The 21,638-nt window shown below is 44.7% G+C and overlaps 1 protein-coding gene and 1 long non-coding RNA gene across 2 annotated transcripts in view; one reads left to right on the top strand and one right to left on the bottom strand.

The window, feature by feature from the left end:
* The first annotated feature begins 13,087 nt into the window (after nucleotides 1-13,087).
* LOC112246244 lies at nucleotides 13,088-19,102 on the top strand. Its single transcript, XR_002952883.2, has 3 exons — nucleotides 13,088-14,252; nucleotides 15,870-15,969; nucleotides 16,076-19,102. It is a non-coding gene; the product is annotated as an uncharacterized LOC112246244 (long non-coding RNA).
* Nucleotides 18,314-21,638, bottom strand: part of LOC112246242 (histone-lysine N-methyltransferase SETD5-like) — a 40,929-nt gene continuing 37,604 nt past the window's right edge. The window contains 3 exon segments of the mRNA XM_042324788.1: nucleotides 18,314-20,609; nucleotides 20,917-21,005; nucleotides 21,282-21,409. Coding sequence (XP_042180722.1) covers nucleotides 19,977-20,609; nucleotides 20,917-21,005; nucleotides 21,282-21,409 — 850 coding nt within the window. The 3' untranslated portion in view covers nucleotides 18,314-19,976.

Here is a 21,638-nt window from a genome sequence, read left to right on the forward strand (position 1 = left end):
CTTAGTGTCGAGCATCCCTCCAAATTAGTCATATGTCAAACCACGCTCACTGAGATGAGTTTGTGACTTCAATATACGTGATACTCTCTACCCATGTCTGACAGTTAAGAGCGTTTGAGGTAGTCACATGCACTGTCACTTTTACTCTGACTTTTCTTAAGAATCAGTTTTTCCTTTTTTTGATCAAGATATGCCAAAACAAGAAAATGGAAATTGTGGAATACTTTTTAATTCATTCAGCAATTTATTTTGATGTGCGTTTTATGTTGAATGCTTTTCTTTTCAGTCTTTACTATTTTTGCTTTACTATAGTTGTAATGTTATTTTCTATCTTAATGAGATGCTTGGATATCTCTCAATGTTATGAAAATGGAATGTTTATGCAGAATTGTCACAGCAGGAGAGGTCATTGTGACAGACGTTGTCATGCACCAGTTTTACATTGTTGTTGTTTTAAAGAAAGGTATTAATAAATCAATTGAATATCGTGCTTTCCCATGATTTCATATTATGGTGGAGAGAGACACTGTAACAACCTGGAAAATATTATAATAATGCATTCAGTTAACTTCAACCCCATTTAGTAGTATTTAATAAAATTAAGATGTATCCAACACAAATCTACAAAAAAAACACACATATATATATATATACACACACGTTTGGACACAACTCCCCTTCCGGCCTCTAGGTCATCAGGCTGCTGATTATCCCGCACACCCGTCACCATCGTCTCGCGCACCAGCGCCTCATGACACTCACCTGGACTCCGTCATCTCCTTGATTATCTTCCCTATATCTGTCACACCCCTTGGTTCTTTCCTCAGGTGTTATTTACTCTGTTTTCATGTCTGTGTATTGGTTGTGTTACGTGTTTATTGTTTCATTTATTTATTAAAACACTCACTACCTGAACTTGCTTCCCGACTCTCAACGCACTTGTTACAGGTGCCTAGCTGTCCCTGCCGTCTGACTGCCTTGCACGAGATGATTTTCGTTGTTTAGTTCCGACTCACACAAACATGAACAAAGCTAAAAAGAAAACCTACAAAAACATAGGTGCTACGGGGCGATAGTTATTTAGGCATGTTACTTTCGCTTTCTTGGGCACAGGGACTATGGTGGTCAGCTTGAAACATGTAGGTATTACAGACTCTGTCAGGGAGAGGTTGGAAATGTCCGTGAAGCTACTTGCCAGTTGGTCCACGCATGCTCTGAGTACACGTCATGGTATTCTGTCTGGCTCCGTGTACTTGTGAATGTTGACCTGTTTAAAGGTCTTGCTCACATTGGCTACGGAGAGCGTGGGCACACAGTCGTCCGGAACAGCTGGTGCTCTCATGCACGCTTCAGTGTTGTTTACCTCGAAAGAGCATAAAATGCATTTAGCCCGTCTAGTAGGTTCGCGTCACTGGGCAACTTGCGGCTGGGTTTCTCTTTGTCGTCGGTAATAGTTTGCAAGCGCTGCCACATCCGACGAGCGTCAGAGCCGGTGTAGTAGGATTAAACCTTAGTCCTGTATGAATTGGATGAATCCCGGAACATATTCCAGTCTGTGCTAGCAAAACAGTCCTGTAGCTTAGCATCCATGTCATCTGACCACTTCCGTATTGAGCGAGTCACTGGTACGTCCTGCTTTAGTTTTAGCTTGTAAGCAGGAATCAGGAGGATAGAATTATGGTCAGATTTGCCAAATGGAGGGCGAGGGAGAGCTTTGTACGCGTCTCTGTGTGTGGAGTAAAGGTGGTCTAGAGTTTTTTTCCTTTGGTTGCACATTTGACATGCTGTTAGAAATGAGGTTAAACAGATTTAAGTTTGCCTGCATTAAAGTCCCCGGCCACTAGGAGAGCCACTTCTGGATGAGCATTTTCTTGTTTGCTTATGGCCTTATCAGTTTGTGGTGGTAAATAGACGTCTATGAAAAATATAGATGAAAATAGTGCGGTCTACAGCTTATCATGAGGTACTCTACCACAGGCAAGCAATACCTCAAGACAAGCTTAATATTAGACATTGCGCACCAGCTGATATTGACAAATAGACCCCCCCATGCCTCGTCTTTCCGGAAGTAGCTGTTCTGTCCTTCCGATGCACGGAAAACCCAGCCAACTGTATATTATCTGTGTCGTCATTCAGCCACGACTCGTGAAACATAAGATATTATAGTTTTCAATGTCCCATTGTAGGATAGTCTCGAACGGAGCTCATCCAGTTTATTCTCCAGTGATTGTACGTTGGCCAATAGAACGGATGGTAGAATTCTCATAAGAAACTCTGATCTCTGCCCCCTTTGTGTTTGATGTATTTGATACCATTCCACCTACTCCGCTCCAGCCATTACCCCAAGCCCATCCTTTCCAATTAAGGTGCCGCCAACCTCCTGTGATTGAAAGTATGGGGTGCTTCCCCACAGGAAGTTCCAGACACATGTAGAATCTATGCCAAGGTGCATCAAAGCTGTTCCCAAGAAAGCTAAACGACTATCGCCCCGTAGCACTCACTTCCGTCATCATGAAGTAGTTTGAGAGACTAGTCAAGGATCATATTACCTACACCCTACCTGACACCCTAGACCCACTCCAATTTGCTTACCACCCCAATAGGTCCACAGACGACGCAATCGCTATCACACTGCCTTAACCTATCTGTGCCCCACAAGGGTGCGTTCTCAGCCCTCTCCTGAGTTGGAGGTGTGGCCGTGCACGCCTCCAACTCAATCATCAAGTTTGCAGACGACTGTAATGACTCTCGTGGGTTGAAGAAGGAGACCAAGGTACAGCATGGTGGACGTTCATGATTTTTAATAAACTGAACACAGCAACAAAATAACAAAGTAGAAAAAACAAAAGTGCACAGTTCTGTCAGGCAACAAAACAGCTAAACAGAAAATAACTCCCCACAAAACCCAAACGGAAAATCACAACTTATATATGATACCCAATCAGAGACAACGATAGACAGCTGCCTCTGATTGGGAACCAGACTAAGCAAAAACAACAAAGAAATAGAAAACATAGATTCTCCCACCCAAGTCACACCCTGACCTATCCAAGCATAGAGAATAAATAAGGATCTCTAAGGTCAGGGTGTGACAACGACACTACAGTGGTAGGTTTGATTACCAAAAACGCGGGACGGCCTACAGGGAGGAGGTGAGTGCCCTCCGAGTGTGGTGTCAGGAAAATAACCTCACACTCAACATCAACAAAACAACGGAGATGATCGTGGACTGCAGGAAACAGCAGAGGGAGCATCCCCCATCCACATCGATGGGACAGTAGTGGAGAAGGTGAAAAGTTTTAAGTTCCTCGACGTACACATCACGGACAAACTGAAATGGTCCACCCACACAGACAGTGTGGTGAAGAAGGCGCAACAGCGCCTCTTCAACCTCAGGAGGCTGAATAAATTTGGCTTGTCACCAAAAACCCTCACAAACTTTTACAGATGCACAATCGAGAGCATCCTGTTGGGCTGTATCACCGCCTGGTACGGAAACTGCTCTGCCCACAACCGTAAGACTCTCCAGAGGGTAGTGAGGTCTGCACAATGCATCACCGGGGGCAAACTACCTGCCCTCCAGGACACCTACACCACCCGATGTCACAGGAAGGCCAAAAAGATCATGGACAACAGAGCCCTGAGTACCAGGCCATTAGGTCCTTATGGAGGGACAATAGAGTCCTGAGTACCAGGCCATTAGGTCCTGATGGAGGGACAACAGAGCCCTGAGTACCAGGCCATTAGGACCTGATGGAAGGACAATAGAGCCCTGAGCACCAGGCCATTAGGTCCTGATGGAGGGACAATAGAGCCCTGAGCACCAGGCCATTAGGTCCTGATGTAGGGACAATAGAGCCCTATAAAGCAGGCATTATGGCAGCTAGCAGCTAACGGTCTGTGGTGGAGTCCCCTCTGTTAGAAAGGAGGATAGGGGCTGATGGGCGTGTGGTGCTGGGTGCCCGAGTGCCATCCTCTGGTCCCATCTGAAGCGGTGAGGTTTGACAGAGTGCCAGTGGACTGTAACTGATCAACATTATCGGTCATGACGAAGCTGTGTCCCCAGGGCTCCCTGCATTACTGCGGGGGGAGGGGGGCTCATATAGCTATGACCCTGTTAACCCTGTTGGGAGGATAATACCCCAGAGGTTTGACTATTGTGCATTTGAAGTCATTGTTCCCGCTAGGACACATGCACTGAAGTGAGGTAGGCGACTGAGGGGTAAAATAGTTGAACAATGAAAATCACTGGCTTTTCAGGACCTCTCTTCCCAACAGCTAAAGGTCCCAAAGCTTCTGCACATGTGCAGGATTCTCTACTTTATGCACCGTCTCTGCTCTACTGATAGAGAACCTCCCATCAAATTTCTCACTGTCAATCGTCAAATTTCTCACTGTCAATAGTGAATGACAATTCTTCAACTTTTACCAGTGAAACGTCCATGCGGCATCTAAACTCAGCAAAAAAAGAAATGTCCTCTCACTGTCAACTGCTTTTATTTTCAGCAAACTTCACGTATACATATTTTTATGACCATAACAAGATTCAACAACTGAGACATAAACTGAACAAGTTCCACAGACATGTGACTAACAGAAATTGAATAATGTATCCCTGAACAAAGGGGGGTCAAAATATCTGGTGGGGCCACCAGCTGCATGAACATCTAGTGGGCTAGGCATTACGTAGCCTAGTGGTTAGAGCGTTGGACTAGTAACCGGAAGGTTGTGAGTTCAAACCCCCGAGCTGACAAGGTACAAATCTGTTGTTCTGCCCCTGAACAGGCAGTTAACCCACTGTTCCCAGGCCATCATTGAAAATAAGAATATGTTCTTAACTGCCTTGCCTGGTTAAATAAAGGTTAAAAAAAAAATTACGCTTGGGGACAAATTCTGGTGAAACTGGAGGGCGCGCAATTCAAATAAATAATCATAAAAATTATGGATATTAAACATTTAGGTACATACAAGTGTCTTATATCGGTTGAAAGCTTACATTCTTGTTAATCTAACTGCACTGTCCGATTTACAGTAGCTATTACAGCGAAAGCATACTATGCTATTGTTTGATATCTTTGAAAGACAGGGTCCTGAAAAAGGGAAGTTTTTTTGTTGTTGCTGAGTTTACATACCAACCATTTGTTCTCAATCAGTTTCATGGGGATATGCATTTAGATCTTATTGAGTTAGACCGTGTTGTCTAGAAGTTGCCTACAGTGTTGTTTTGAATGATGTACAGTGAGCAGATTAGAGCAGACGGTGTTAACAAACTGTAGCAAAGCTTACCAGTGTTTAGTTTCAATCAAAGCACATATTTTAGGGAGAGTTGGGAGGTGCAAAAAACACATTTCCAATTCACACATGCATATTAATACAGTTGTACATCTGTGAAATAGGACAAATATAAGCGCCCACCAAATTATTATTAGAAAGAAGAGAGAGGGCCTCCCGAGTGGTGCAGCGGTCTAAGGCATTGCATTGCAGTGCGAGAGGCGTCACTACAGATCCGGGTTTGATCCCGGGCTGTGTCGCAGCCAGCCGCGACTGGGAGACCCATGAGATGGCGCACAATTGGCCCAGCGTCGTCCGGGTTAGGGGAGGGTTTGGGCAGCTGGGATGTTTTTGTCCCATCAAGCTCTAGTGACTCTTTGTGACGGCCGCGCACATGCACGCTGACACGGTCGCCAGGTGTACGACGTTTCCTCCGACAATTTGGTGCGGCTGGCTTCCGGGTTAAGCAAGCGATGTGTCAAGAAGCAGTGCGGCTAGGCAGGGTCGTGTTTCGGAGGACGCATGGCTCTCGACCTTCGCCTCTCCCGAGTCCGTACGGGAGATGCAGTGATTAGACAAGACTATAACTACCAATTGGAAACCACGAATTTGGGGAGAAAAAGGGGTAAAAAAAATATATACAAAAATAAAGAGGAGAGAGACATCTTTAGAGGGAATGAGAGAGATTCAGTTGAATTTGACATAGTAATGTGCAAAATGTTGTCCTATTTTGGAAGCATTGACAGTACCTGTCAAGGGTGTTCTAAATGCTATTTTGGAAGCATTGACAGTACCTGTCAAGGGTGTTCTAAATGCTATTTTTAAATGCCGTGCTTCTACACCTGCATTGCTTGCTGTTTGGGGTTTTAGACTGGGTTTCTGTACAGCACTTTGAGATATCAGCTGATGTACGAAGGGCTATATAAATACATTTGATTTGATTTGATTTGATTTTGGAAGCATTGACAGTACCTGCCAAGGGTGTTCTAAATGCTATTTTGGAAGCATTGACAGTACCTGTCACGGGTGTTCTAAATGCTATTTTGGAAGCATTGACAGTACCTGTCAAGGGTGTTCTAAATGCTATTTTGGAAGCATTGACAGTACCTGTCAAGGGTGTTCTAAATGCTATTTTGTTTTACAGCGACCAAAAACATGTTTACAGTGCATACATACTGCAATGCTGCATTTATTGAGTTGTGCCCTCAGTCTTTCTAGAGGTTGTACTATATTGTATGATCTGACTGAAACAGAACTAAGTCTTAACCTATAGGTCAGAGGTCACATATACTCTCAAAGCTAAAGCTCACAGCAAAGAACATGAGGCACAAGATGCCATGTGACTCTCATGCACAGGCCTCAGAGACAAACAATCTCCATTTCAGAGGCGAATGCTTTTGTGGGAACAGTAGGTCTTTCCACGCAGGGAGGGAGTGGATACAGAATCAACAAGCAAAGAGGGGAGGAGGTCTGTACTCTGGACATTCTGTAAAACGCATGAACATGAAACCCAACCTTGTGGAAACATCTCCTGGCACACCACACAAATCACTCCACCCCACTGAATCGGTTAGGGAGCACTAGCCCCAGCTATTTTTATACCTTGGCAGGGCGTCTTAAAGATGGCTGGGGGAGTGTGCAGCACGTTATGTCAGATGAGACTGGTGTTTTTCTGTACAGCAGGGCTGCCCAGACTGTACGGATGATAACACTGGTATCCTCTCTCGTTCTCTCTGTATTCTTGGAATAAAGTGCTGCATTCGACACTGTTTACCATGATGTCCTTATGGACAGACAGGAGAGGTGTGGTGGCCTCTCCAATCCAGTTCTAAATTGGTTAAGGACCTATTTAACCAGTCAAGAGTTTTTTTGTCACCCTGGCTGAACATAACTCAGAGAAAATACATAACACATGTGGTGTTCCACACGGTTCGATTTTGGGTCCAGTACTGTTCAGTTTGCATATGTTACCTCTTGAAGGCATTATCAGAAAGCACGGAATTGATACATAACTTTACATTTCTGTGTCACCGGAGGATTTTAGCTTTTAGATTTAAAACCTTGTATGGCTTACAATTTCCTCCAGCTAAATCAAGACAAGACCGAGGTACTTATTGTTGATAGAGACAGATATAGACATTTCAATTCACGGGCAGGAAGATAAAATACCAGGTAAAAAACGTAGTTGTTATTTTAGATTCTGAACTCAATTTCGAATCACATGTGACCAAAATAGCTTTTTACCACCTGAGGAACATTGCCAAGGTGCGGACATTTTTCTCTCAGGCTGACAGAGACTCATCCATGCTTTTATTACAAGCAGGCTTGACTACTGTAATGCTCTCCTATCTGGTCTACCCAAGAAAGCCATTGGTCAAATGCAATACATACAGAATGCTGCAGCATGGTTACTGACCTAGACCAGACGGAGAGCACACATTACACCGGTTTTAAGGTCTCTGCACTGACTGCCTGTAAGTTTAGAATTCATTTTCAGATTCTTCTATTGGTTTTTAAATCAATCCATGACTGTGCACACCAATACATATCAGACATACTTTTAAGTTATGTACCCAGTAGGTTCCTCAGGTCCTCTGGCACTGGCCTTTTAACTATCCCAAAGCCTAGGACAAGAGGCATGGAGAGTCAGCGTTTAGTTACTATGCCCCCAGCCTCTGGAATAGCCTGCCAGAGAACCTGAGGGGGGCCGAAACTGTGGACATATTTAAAAGAGATCTTAAAACTAATATTTGTATCTTTGGTTTTCCTTGGGGTGCTTTTTAGCTGTTCAGTTTTTTGTCATTCTTTAGTTTTTTATCGTGTAATAAATAGCTTTTATTTTCATTGTTTTCTATTCATTTTTTTTGTATAGCACAATGTGTTGCGTTCCCTGTCTGAAATGTGCTGTATGAATAAAGCTTGATTTAATCTGACCCACAGAGTCCCCCCCCCTCTGTGGTGTGTGCCCAAAGTGTTCAGGTGGTCAACTGGGATGAGGACAGGGATGATGACACTACATGAGGTCAGGAGCGGTAGAAGGGACGACTAAAACAAGGATGACTGAAGCTGGAGGTGTAACCCTGGGTCTTTCACTTCCTGTCTGACAGACCAAACTTCCTGTCTTCATGTCCGTATTGCCAAATTAAATTTATCTGTACACACATGTATCTGTTTACAGTAGAAGACCCAGTTATTGACTCAGGTTATCGTTATCATTTTAAACATAAAAGGTGACTGATGCCCTCAAACTAATACAATAGACTCATGACCCTTACTACTGTATAATCACAACAATGGACACCGCAGTAAACTATCAATTAAAAAGATCTCCACACTACTGTTTACTCTATGACTGAAGCTTGAAATGCTGGAATGACACACAGTTAAACATAACATGATAGAGCTATGGCTAGAAAGAGGCATGAAGATAAATGGAAAGATACAGAGAGAAAGGGAGAAAGAGTGCAGAAAATGAATGCAAAACTGGGCAAATTGAAAAAAGAAAGATGGGAAGAGAGAGAGAGAAAGAGAGAATAGAGAGAGAAAAAGAGAGGAGAAGACCCAGATGGTCAGCCTGGCACTTGGCTGCAGCAGGCCGTCATCTGTCTGCAGGCTGGGCTAATGGGACGGCAGAATTGAGGGGGCTCCCCACGGGCTGGGCCAATGAGATGGCAGGATGAAGGGGGCACAGGCCTGGGCAGTGCCTACAGGCTGTGAGAGTGGCCAACAGGTTGTGAGAGGGGCCAGCTGCCACAGAGGACCCCTGTGGAGGGCCCTTTCACTTTGATTATGGAGCACTGCCACTGCCAGCACCAGCGCTAACGCCAGCGGAACCAGCGCCAAGGTGTCCTGCTACATCCAGTATCATGCCACACTTGCTGGGTGGTGGACGGTGCCTTTTGTCTAGTCAAGAGATTGAGCTGATTGATTTCCATCAAGGCAACGTTTTTGAATACTCTTTCAAATGTGTCCTCCCTTCCAAATCAAATGTTATTTGTCACATATGCAGACCTTACCATGAAATGGTTACTTAACCATTTTTTCCCTTAAATTTAAGAACAAATTCTTTACAATGACAGCCTACCGGGGAACAGTGGGTTAACTGCCTTGTTCAGGGTCAGAACGACAGATGTTTACCTTGTCAGCTCGAGGATTCAATCCGGCAACCTTTTGGTTACTGGCCCAATGCTTTACCGCTAGGCTACCTGCCACCCCTGACAACCAACAATGCAGTTTTAAGAAATTATTTAATAAATAAACTAAAAGTTTAAAAAAAGTAACAATAAATTAACAATAACAATGCTATATACAGGGGGTACCGGTACCGAGTCAATGTGCAGGGGTACAAGTTAGTCAATGTATTTGAGGTAATATGTACATGTACTTGGTGCTCCGGTACCGCTTGCCGTGCAGTAGCAGAGAGAACAGTCTATGACTTGGGTGGCTGGAGTCTCTGACAATTTTCAGGGCCTTCCTCTGCCACCGCCTGGTATAGAATCCTGGATGGCAGGAAGCTGGGCCCCAGTGATGTACTGGGCCATACGCACTGTCCTCTGTAGCGCCTTACAGTTGGATGCAAAGCATTTGCCATACCAGGCAGTGATGCAACCAGTCAGGATGCTGTCGATGGTGCAGCTGTAGAACGTTTTGAGGATCTGGGGACCCATGGCAAATATTTTAAGTCTCCTGAAGGGGAATAGGCGTTGTCGTGCCCTCATCACGACTGTCTTGGTGTGTTTGGACCATGACAGTTTGTTGGTGATGTGGACACCAAGGAAGCTCTCAACCCGCTCCACTACAGCCCAGTTGATGTGAACGGGGGCCTGCGCTGCTCTTTCTTTCCTGTATTCCATGATCAGATTTGTTGACTTGCTCACTTTGAGGGAGAGGTTTTTGTCCTGGCACCACACTGTGAGGTCTCTGACCTCCTCCCTATAGCCTTTCTCATCATTGTCGGTGATCAGGCCTACCACCGTTGTGTCATCAGCGAACATAATGATGGTGTTGTAGTCGTGCTTGGCCACACAATCGTGGGTGAACGGAGAGTACAGGAGGGGACTTAGCATGCACCTCTGAGGAGTCTGTGTTGAGGATCAGCGTAGCAGATGTATTGTTGCCTACCCGTCAGGAAGTCCAGGACCCAGTTGCAGAGGGAGGTGTTCAGTCCCAGCTTAGTGATGAGCTTCACTGGACTTTATGCAAACTGGAAACCATATATCCTGATGCTGAATTTATTGTAGCTGGGGATTTTAACAAAGCTAATTTGAGAACAAGGCTACCTAAATTCTATCAGCATATCGATTGCTGTATATGAGCGAGTAACATGCTCGACCATTGCTAATCTAACTCCCGCGATGCATGCCCTCCTTTTGGCAAATCTTACCATGACTCAATCTTGTTGCTCCCCTCCTATAGGCAGAAACTAAAACAGGAAGCGCTCATGCTTATGTCTATCCAACGCTGGTCTGACCAATTGGATTTCACGCTTCAAGATTGCTTCGATCACGTGGACTGGGATATGTTCCGGGTTGCATTAGATACTAACATTGACGTTATACGCTGACGCGGTGGGCGAGTTTATAAGGTAGTGTATAGGAGATGTTGTACCCACTGTGACTATTAAAAACTTTCCTAACCAGAAACCGTGGATTGATGGCAGCATTCGCGCAAAGCTGAAAGCACGTACCAGTGCATTTAATCATGGCAAGATGACTGGAAATATGACCGAATACAAACAGTGAAATTATTCCCTCAGTAAGGCAATCAAACAAGCAAAGTGTCAGTATAGAGACAAAGTGGAGTCGCAATTCAACGGCTCAAACTCGAGATATATGTGGCAGGGTCTACAGACAATCACGAATGACAAAAAGAAAACCAGTCCCGTCGTGGAAATCGACGTCTTGCTTCCAGACAGATTAAAAAACGTATTTGTGCGCTTCGAGGACAATACAGTGCCACTGACACGGCCCGCTACCAAAGACTGTGGGCTCTCCTTCACCATGGCCGACGTGAGTAAAACATTTAAATGTGCTAACCCTCGCATGGCTGCCGGCCCAGACGGCATCCCTAGCCGGGTCCTCAGAGCATGCGCAGACCAGCTGGCTGGTGTGTTTACGGACATGTTTAATCTCTCCCTATCCCAGTCTGCTGTCCCCACATGCTTCAAGATGGCCACCATTGTTCCTGTTCACCTCCACCCTACCTGTCACCCTAGACCCACTTCAATTTGTTTACCGCCCCAATAGGTCCACAGATGATGCAAAACGCCATCACGCTGCACACTGCCCTATCCCATCTGGACAAGAGGAATACCTATGTAAGAATGCTGTTCATTGACTTCAGCTCAGCATTCAACATCATAGTCCCCTCCAAACTCATCATTAAACTTGAGACCCTGGGTCTCGACCCCGCCCTGTGAAACTGGCTCCTGGAATTTCTGACGGGCCTCCCCCAGGTGGTAAAGGTAGAAAACAACATTCAGCTGATCCCCAACACTGGGGCCCCACAAGGGTGCGTTCTCAGCCCCCTCCTATACTCCCTGTTCACCCACGACTGCGTGGCCATGCACGCCTCCAACTCAATCATCAACTTTGCAGACGACACAACAGTGGTAGGCTTGATTACCAACAACGATGAGACAGCCTACAGGGAGAAGGTGAGGAACCTCGGAGTGTGGTGTCAGGAAAATAACCTCTCATTCAATGTCAGCAAAACAAAAGAGATGATTGTGGACTTCAGGAAACAGCAAAGGGAGAACCCCCCTATCCACATCGACGGGACAGCAGTGGAGAAGGTGGAAAGTATTAAGTTCCTCGGTGTTAATATCACCAACAAACTGAAATGGTCCACGCACACAGGCAGTGTGGTGAAGAAGGCAAACTACCTGCCCTCCAGGACACCTACAACACCTGATGTCATAGGAAGGCAAAAAAGATCATCAAGGACAATAACCACTCAAGCCACTGCCTGTTCACCCATAACCAGACTTTCAAAGGACTTCATGGCTATAGATGTGAGTGCTACAGGGCAGTAGTCATTTAAGCAGGTTACCTTGGTGTTCTTGGGCACAGGGACTATGGTGGTCTGCTTGAAACAATCCAGTTTGGGAATAGCCAATATAGGAGGCACATTTTTATTTTTTGCAAATATTTTCTTTCTTTAAAAAAAACAACTACGTTGTTGGTTAAGGGCTTGTCGGTAAGCATTTCACATTTAGGTCTACTAGACCTGTTGCATTCGGTGCATGTGATTTGATTTGTATGTATCTACTGGTTCTCTTTCTGGAGAAAGGTTGGATGACACAACAAGATAAAATGAGTGGGTTTCATCAGCTGGTATAATTAACCAGTTATGTAATGGTTCTATTGACACAGTGAGTGCATGGAGGAGGTTCTCCTCATTAAAAACTGGCACATTTAACAACATCACCGGCGATGCACATACAGTATATAGCCAAGTACCCTCCTGGCTTGGATAATTTTCAAAGATCTTGAGGTCGGGCCAGAAGGTAGGATTGCTGCTAATTATTGGTTAGGATGTTGGGTGGGAAATGGGAATAAACACTACTTAATGTGGCCAAAAAAACAGGTCAGGAGCCACCCATGTCCCAGACTTGAATGGAGGGATTGAAAAAGGGGTTGAGTCATGGTGACTGGGTTAGTATACGGAGAGGCTGTTGTTCCCATTCCGTCTGTTAGCTCTCCAGAGTTTCCCGTCTGAGTGATTGTTATTCAGAGTGTGGCAGTGACGACAGATAGAGGTACAAGACAGCCTGTTCCCACGTAAGACCCCAGCTGTGGTTGGCTGAGTGTGTGTGTGTGTGTGTTGTCGTGTTTTTCATGTGAAGAAGCTACCCAGCGTGTTACAGTACTATACACTCTACCGGCACAGACACCCACAAGACATTCCTGAAACTAAGCGGTCCACATTCCACACCTAGCGTTACGATTCTGGAAGCTGTGCTTTGCTCATATAAACACAATGAGTCAGAAGAAATATCTAAATATTTAGTGGAACTTTTCCCTTTGCCCAGAGCAAGAGCAAGGTAGAGCAAGATGGACCAATACCCCAGTCGACCCGGAGTGAGAGTGCTCCAGAATGGAGATGTGCGAGCCAGAAAATGAGGGATGGGGGCATAGTAGCAGGAAGTAGGGGTGCAGCACCCCCTGATTAAAACATAAATATGTGCACTGGGCCTTTATTACTCCTGTTTGAGCGGAGAAAAATACTCCTCAGCACCCCCACAACATCTTTGGGGGTGTGGGGTGCTCCCTGGCACAGACAGGAGTGGAATGGAACAGACAGGAGTGGAATGGAACAGACAGGAGTGGAATGGAACAGACAGGAGTGGAATGGAACAGACAGGAGTGGAATGAACAGACAGGAGTGGAATGGAACAGACAGGAGTTGAATGGAACAGACAGGAGTGGAATGGAACAGACAGGAGTTGAATGGCACAGACAGGAGTGGAATGAACAGACAGGAGTGGAATGAACAGACAGGAGTGGAATGAACAGACAGGAGTGGAATGAACAGACAGGAGTGGAATGGAACAGACAGGAGTGGAATGGCACAGACAGGAGTGGAATGGAACAGACAGGAGTGGAATGGAACAGACAGGAGTGGAATGGAACAGACAGGAGTGGAAAAGGAGGGAGGAAAGAAACAAGCACAGAAATGTCTGTTTAGTCCCACCCTCCCCCCGTTCTCACTCTCTCCCACTCTCTTTTTTCACTGTGCAGTACCTTGGCTGTCAGAGCAGGTGTTGGACAGGGTATAAAGGCCATCTGGAGTGAGGGATCGCTGAGCAGTGAGAATTAAGACCTCCACACTCTGACAGGGCTCAGACAAACCATCTGGTCCCCCCCTCGCTTAAAGAACCTGTTCCCAGCTTCTTCACACACCGACCTCCAGCGCTCACGCTCTCTCACTAAAACACACATGTTCACTCACTCCCCTCGATTAGCATCTTCAGTCGGGAGGTTAGTGGATTGTAAAGACCTGCTTCTTCCTCAGAGAGATTTCTTTGTTTCTTTATTCTTGTGACTTTTTGGAGTGGAGTCGGGCTGGCATGGCGTGGAGGAGACGTGCATTTGGACCCAGCATGTCAGTCTGTCTCTGGGCTTTGTGTCTGTCCCTCAGTCTCATCTGGACTTGTCAAGTGACCCAGGCAGCCATCTACAGACTCGAAGATGAAGTACAACCTTGATTAAATACTCTCTTAGAAAATAGGGTTAATGGAGGGTTCTTCAGGTGTCGCTGCGGGAGAACCTTTTTTGGTTCCAACTAGAAACATTTTACCCAACAAACAACCCTTTAAGAATCCTTTCATAAAAATGTTCTACCTGGAACTAAAAAAAAAGGGTTCTGAACCTGTTATGGTTCTAGGTAGCACAGATGGCGTATCGCTGCAGAATGCTTCATGGTTGGAACCACACATGTGGAGATCATTCGTTCACCTACTCTGTGTCTCACAAAGACACGGCGGTTGGAACCAAAAATCGCAAATTTGGACTCATCAGACCAAAGGACAGATGTCCACTGTTCTAATGTCCATTGCTTGTGTTTCTTGGCCCAAGCAAGTCTCTTCCTCTTATTGATGTCCTTTGGTAGTGGTTTCTTTGCAGCAATTCGACCATGAAGGCCTGATTCACGCAGTCTCTTCTGAACAGTTGATGTTGAGATGTGTCTGTTACTTTAACTCTGTGAAGCATTTATTTGGACTGCAACTTCTGAGGCTGGTAACTCTAATGAACTTATCCTCTGCAGCAGAGGTAACTCTGGGTCTTCCTTTCCTGTGGCGGTCCTCATGAGAGCCAGTTTCATCATAGCGCTTGATGGTTTTTGCTACTGCACTTGAAGAAACTTTCAAAGTTCTTGAAATGTTCTGGATTGACTGATCTTTACTGTCTTAAAGTAACGACGGACTCTAATTTCTCTTTGCTTATTTGAGCTGTTCTTGCTATAATATGGACTTGGTCTTTTACCAAATAGGGCTATCTTCTGTATACCCCCCCTACCTTGTCACAACACAACCAATTGTCTCAAATGCATTAAATTCCACAAATTCACTTTGAACAAAGCACACCTGTTAATTGAAATGCATTCCAGCTGACTACTTCATGAAGCAGGTTGTGAGAATGCCAAGAGTGTGCAAAGAGGCAAAGGGTGGCTACTTTGAAGAATCTCAAATATAAAATATATTTTGACACGTTTTTTTGGGGTTACTACATGATTCCATGTGTTATTTCATAGTTTTCACTGTTATTCTAAAATGTAGAAAATAGTCAAAAGAAATAAAAAAGAATTGAATGAGTAGGTGTGTCAACTTTTGACTGGTACTGTACATTGAATTAATCTATTTCTCAAGTTTGCGTCACCTCTTCTTTGGTGTGGAAGGCTTTACCGTTCAGCAGTTTAATATAACATCTCCCTCTACTGGCCAGCTGAAGTAATGCTGGCCAGTATAGTTTTGGATCACGCAAATCCTGTGTATTTGCAAATCCTTGCATTTGTGCATACCATAGCCAATTACAGTTGAAAGTGCAATGTAACAACCTGCACCGTTATCAATTGTTCTCTGTATTCATTGACTGCAGGTCCATGTATCTACAAAGAGGTTTCGTTTGAGCCTGGACAGACCTTCTACAGGGGTTGTAACAAGTGCAACTGCCACGAAAATGGCTACTTCTGTCTCTCGTGAGTAAACGGACCAAATTAGTGACAGTATGCAAGTCAAACATATAAACCAAACATGAATTCCGTTTTTGCCAATATCACGTATTATTTTCGTTCATATCCCCAGACCGATGAAACCTACCACATGGCCCAACAAGTGCCAGCGGTTTCCAACGGAGTGTGGCTACCGCGTGATTTATAAGGAGGTGGAGTGTCAAGTCTACAGCTGGATCTGGTGAAGGCAGACAGACACCTATGCCCCCCTACAGTCAACATACACGATCGCAAGACTCTGGCTGTGGACAACCTCTTCAATTTAAGTAGTTATCATGCAGAGAACTGACCACATCCAACCTTCAATTTATCAACTTGTTCAATCAAAGGAACCAATTCCCAAATTGAACGACCCAACTCCAAAAGTTTAGTCCTTCGTTTCAATAAATGTGTGTAGGGGTCAGATTGTGTGTGTGTGTTAATGTTACTAAAAAGTGGGACCGAAGGACCTCAATTGGCACGGATTCCAAATGGGCATAGATTCAAATTCCTATAGATTCTCAAACACAAGAACACAAGTACCACAAAAAGTAGCAACATACTCTGACTGTACAGTAGTGTCCTATCATCCAATATGAGTGCTCAGCTTCCTGCCCTCCTCTCCTTACTTTAGTGACCACTGATCTTGATCACATCGACAGTGTCATTATTTTTCGGTAGACAAAAAGTACATTAAATTTCCAATGGAAAGCTGTGGTTGCCCTGCAGCATTGCAGAGGCAGTTGCAGTGCTTAATGTATAAATTCGATTTGTCGAACGTATGTGTAACGACCCTGGGTTTATAACCGAGGAAATCGACTCTGCCGCTGGAGCATGCTTTTGCGGCAGTCGATAGCGCGCCGGACCTCGGGTCCCTGCTGTTTCATTACAGTATGCATCAAATCGTATGCGTAGACGGCGTGACATAAATGGTAGCAGAATGTGAATGTTGAACTTTTGTTGCACACATATCCAGATGATGCGTATAATTTTACACAATGATTAACATAGTTAAAGGTTAAATAAAAATGTGATAGAGTTGTAACGCCTTGATCACGCCGATAGTGTCATAGCGCAAAATAGTAAGCGGCATCATCTGGATTTGTGTGCAACAAAGGTTCAACATGAACTTTCTGCTACCATTTCTGTCGAGCAGTCTACGCAGTTTGATGCATACGTTCGATAAATCCAATTCATGCATCACACAAAACACACTAACGGCCTCTGCAATTCTGCAAAGCAAACAGCGTTCCATTGGAAATGAATGTACTTCTGGTGTACCAAAATGCAATGACGGCGTGATCGAGGCGTAAGCGGCCAACTGAGTAGTTTGATGAGGACTCCGACCATATGTCAATATTGTATCACCTGTTGTTTACGAAGCATGTGACAAATAAAAGTTTGATTTGACCTCGTGACAAGACAAACGGCGTGCTTCTAGATATTATATTACCCGGCACTGCCCGAGTGTGGCCCTCAAATCTCAACCAGATACCCTTCATTGCCATGCAGTGTTACAAAGGTCTATATCGGTTCCTTCGTAGGTGTTCAGTCTTCTGTATGTCGCAGACCGCTATGTTTTCAATGTGAGGAAGCGAGAGCGCCATCGGTCAACTTCACAAACCGAGGCTGGATTTACTCTACTATGCACGCTCCATACAGGCTCCGCAAACTCTTTGCGACTTCACCCGCACTGAGATTTTCGCTGTGCATGGCAGAGCGTGTAACTTCACACAATTGTCAGTGATGAATTGCTCAGCAGAAAGCTTGACTGTGGCGTTTACTCAGCCTTACAGGGCAACTCCCTAGCCTCACCCGTCGACTGGTTTTTCAGGCTAAGGATATATTTCACCGTTCACGTCACTGTGTATACAGTATATGTATAGAATCAATTATTTCAAATAAAACAGGGCAGTGTTACATACTGTGTAACTAAATGTCAACTATTTCTTCAACAGGTTTTTGGGAACGGATAGTGCATGAAATATCAACATGGTCATTTTTCTAAATACATCATCAGTATTTTATTATGAAAATGCATTTACATCTCTTCTGCTTTTTTTCTCTTTTGGATGGGGGAGTCCACATAGTCACCACTATGTTGTGTAAAAAATAAAACGAGTTAAACGTCACCCCCACACCCCCCAAAAAATGCAGTGTCCAGTTTCTCTAGGAGTCGAAAGTGAAGAGGTAAAACAAAGACTTTGTCAACAGACCTAATCATCCCAATCCGACCATCTGTCAGTCCCAGAAAATAAATATCATGCGGCAAATTTAGTGTACTAGATTTCTCTTTACAGTTTAACACATTTGACACAAGTACACATGATCATACATTGTCATTTTTGTTTCATTTTAGGGGTTATTTCTTTATTTAAGGTGCTGGTAATTTTGGGTGACATTTCTCAGGATGTCTTCTGTCAAACATTCATTCAAACAGTGAGTACCTTACGTCTGTGGATGAGGCAATAAGAAGAAAGGTCAAGTGTCCGGTCAAGCTGGCCAGTCCCTCTTTCCGAAGCCCCAAAGACATTTACTCTCTGAACGATTTCCATCTTCCTGGCACTAGGGTACTACAACTCCCAGCGTGCATCAGCAATGTCATTTAACGTTGATTGAAAGTCCCCATGCTGTGGTCATGGCAGATGACTAATTTTGCGTTGTGATGTTCATCTTTTTGTTTAGTATTCCGTTGGTAAGGACCCTAATAAAATGGGGGTACAGCATTCTGTGGAAAGTGAGACTTCTTGAAGCAGCAACAAATAAGGAGAACACAGCAGCTTTTTTTTATACCGTTCAAACCATCCTCCTGTTTTCTTAGGTGGCATATGGAATGCAAGGAATGGTCAGAAGGAGAGAAAAATATATTCTCAATACATTTTGATAAAACTAATCCGACAGGATTCAAAAGAGACGACAAACCCAACAACGGAGTAAAAATAATATATATATATATATATATTCTTCTTACTTCTCACTGTCACTGCATTGCAGCACAAAAAGGTGTTAACGATTACTAGGATGCATTTCTGGCAAAAGTTTGATTCCAAATTACAGATGGCGAGTTGAATCAACCGATTTGTGGGAAACATAACTGGATTTAACTGTAAATAACTTAAAACGAAAACAACTGCAGCACCATGAATTACAAGATCTGTTTGACTCAAGTACAATATAGCAAATCTACTGTGAAGTAGTAATATAGCAAATCAAAACAGTCAAGTGGTGAAGGAAAACAAAGAGCAGAAGAAAATCAAAGAACAGTGAAAAACAGATCAAGAGTTTTCAGAAAAACATTTTACACAAAAAGTTGGAAATCATATGGAATGATTTTTAGGGAGCTCATAGCTGCCACCCTCTCTGCATCTTTATAACGGATGATACACACATACGCTCTTGCTGGTATCGTTTACCCTTTCCAAACTAAACACATGTATACTGCAGGACTGACCCTGCTGCTGGCCAAATAACAAAAAGTTACCTCAACAAAATCTCAGCATTATCAAACCAGGTACCAAAACAACAGGTACATTTCTTCAAAAACAAACACTTTGTACAGATATTCATGGTTGAGTTTCACCATCTACTTAGCCTGTTTTACACAGTCTGTTCATGTCAGGGTCATTTCAAATTACAAATGATTTCTCTTTTTTGTTGAACAGGTATTTTCTTCCTCTTTTTCCATTGATTCCTTGAGGATGTTGAAGTTCCTCGATTAGCTTGAGGCAGAACACAGTAAATTGTTTTCCGCAGAACACAGTAAATTGTTTTCCGCAGAACACAGTAAATTGTTTTCCGCAGAACACAGTAAATTGTTTTCCGCAGAACACAGTAAATTGTTTTCCGAAAAAAGACAGAAAATAAGGAGAAATACAAGAAGCAGAGTCGTGGCTCCTCGGAGGTCTGTACATATCCCCAAGCATAGTTTCTCCAGAGGGTTTGGGAGAGGAGGTACACCCTTTCACTCACTCAAAAACACACACACACACAACATCCTAAACGCTTCCTGACTGTGTCCTTACTCCTGGCCCCTGTATGGGGGGGTGCTGGAACGGACTGAGTGGTGCCCCGCGTTGCGGGTAGTGTTGGCTGGCGGTGGCCGCCAGAAGCCTGGAGCCGGCCTGCAGCACCGTCTGCCCGGGGCTGCCTGGTTTCAGGCTCCGGGACGCCAGCTGCTGGCTCAGTCTGGAGGTGTGGTTCCCCGCCACACTGGCACCCAAGTCTGTTTTAGGGTTGCCGTGAGCCCTGGAGCCAGGGGTAGGAGACCCTGACAACCCGCTGTTCAAGAGGCTGGCTTTTAGCTGGCTCCCGGCGCTGTACGTGTGGGACCCGTCCATACTGCTGCTGCTGCTCGACTGGTGCAGAGCGCCTCCTGGTGGTCTGGAAGCCCCACATAGGGCTGAGTCTGCAGAGGAGGTTGTCTGGTTGGGGAAGGAGGGCGAGGAGTTGAGTGGCTGTTGTGGATGATGCTGCGAGTGGTCTTGAGACAGGCGAGGGTAGAAGCCCTGAACTGAGGGAAGGGGGGCCGAGGGGCTGTAGGAGCCATGGAATGGAGAGGACACGCTCTGCTGAAGGAAGGCCGGACTGTCCACTGTCTGCTGGTGGCTCTCCGATAAGGGGGGCTGCACCTTAGAATGACAACACACACAAATGACTTATAATGAACCTTACACCCAGTACACACCTCAAACAAATTAACACCCCCCCCCACAAAAAACAGGTGTAATCAAAACAGTTACAAAACTTATTTTCTTTTTATTCTAGCGTTTCTATTGGACAGATTCAGGTAGGTCTCTCTCGGTTTGCTGAGCCTGTCCAATAGAAACGCTAGTTTTCGTTGCAAAACATTTCATTTGAAGCTGTTTTAAGAAATGATTACACCGCTGGCCAGACAAAACAAACCACTAAATTCTCACAAATTATGTAGTACAATACCTGGTAAGTGTAGACAGACGGGCTGTATGTCTGTGAGCTCTTCATGGGAGAGGCCAGGGGAACTGTCTGGATCTCATACCGGTCTGTATCTGGGATAACACACAACAGGACACAAGCTTAACAGGAGAACAGATGGTACATGCATGTACATTCCTTGAAACCTCAACCTTAATTCAGCAACCGTTCAGCAAACTAGGCTAGATATCTACATTTCAGACAAGACAAACCTGGCCTTCAGCCTAAATACACCTAGACGTCTAGATTTCAGACAATAATGAGGACAGGAGGACATCTGGTCTGAATTTTCTACTACACCACAGTCATGTGAAAACGAGAAAAACTGGTAGTGAAAACGAGTACAGTACCAGGGTCCTTGTCAGCAGCCGAGCCATCCGTCCTCTTCAGCACGCGGTCCATCTGGAGGGAGCCCCTCAGTACCCGCTCTAAGACGCCCTGGCCCTCCCTCAGCCGCTCTACTGTTGTGGGCACCATCCTGGATCAAAGCACAACACCAACACCGTCATGTACAGTACGTTCAATCAGGGGTTTATGTTTAGATGAGCTGTCTGGAGACACCACACAGGGCTCAGGTTGCTAATGGTCCCACCTTACCAAGCAAATAGTCTCAAACACCAGTCAACCCCACAACATAAAAAAGGTGCGACAGCAAAAGGTGGATATGTCTGAAAACAGTGACAGGAAACAAAGTACTGTGAGAGAAT

Source organism: Oncorhynchus tshawytscha, linkage group LG07 (assembly GCF_018296145.1).
Source record: "Oncorhynchus tshawytscha isolate Ot180627B linkage group LG07, Otsh_v2.0, whole genome shotgun sequence".
Taxonomy (NCBI): Eukaryota; Metazoa; Chordata; class Actinopteri; order Salmoniformes; family Salmonidae; genus Oncorhynchus; species Oncorhynchus tshawytscha.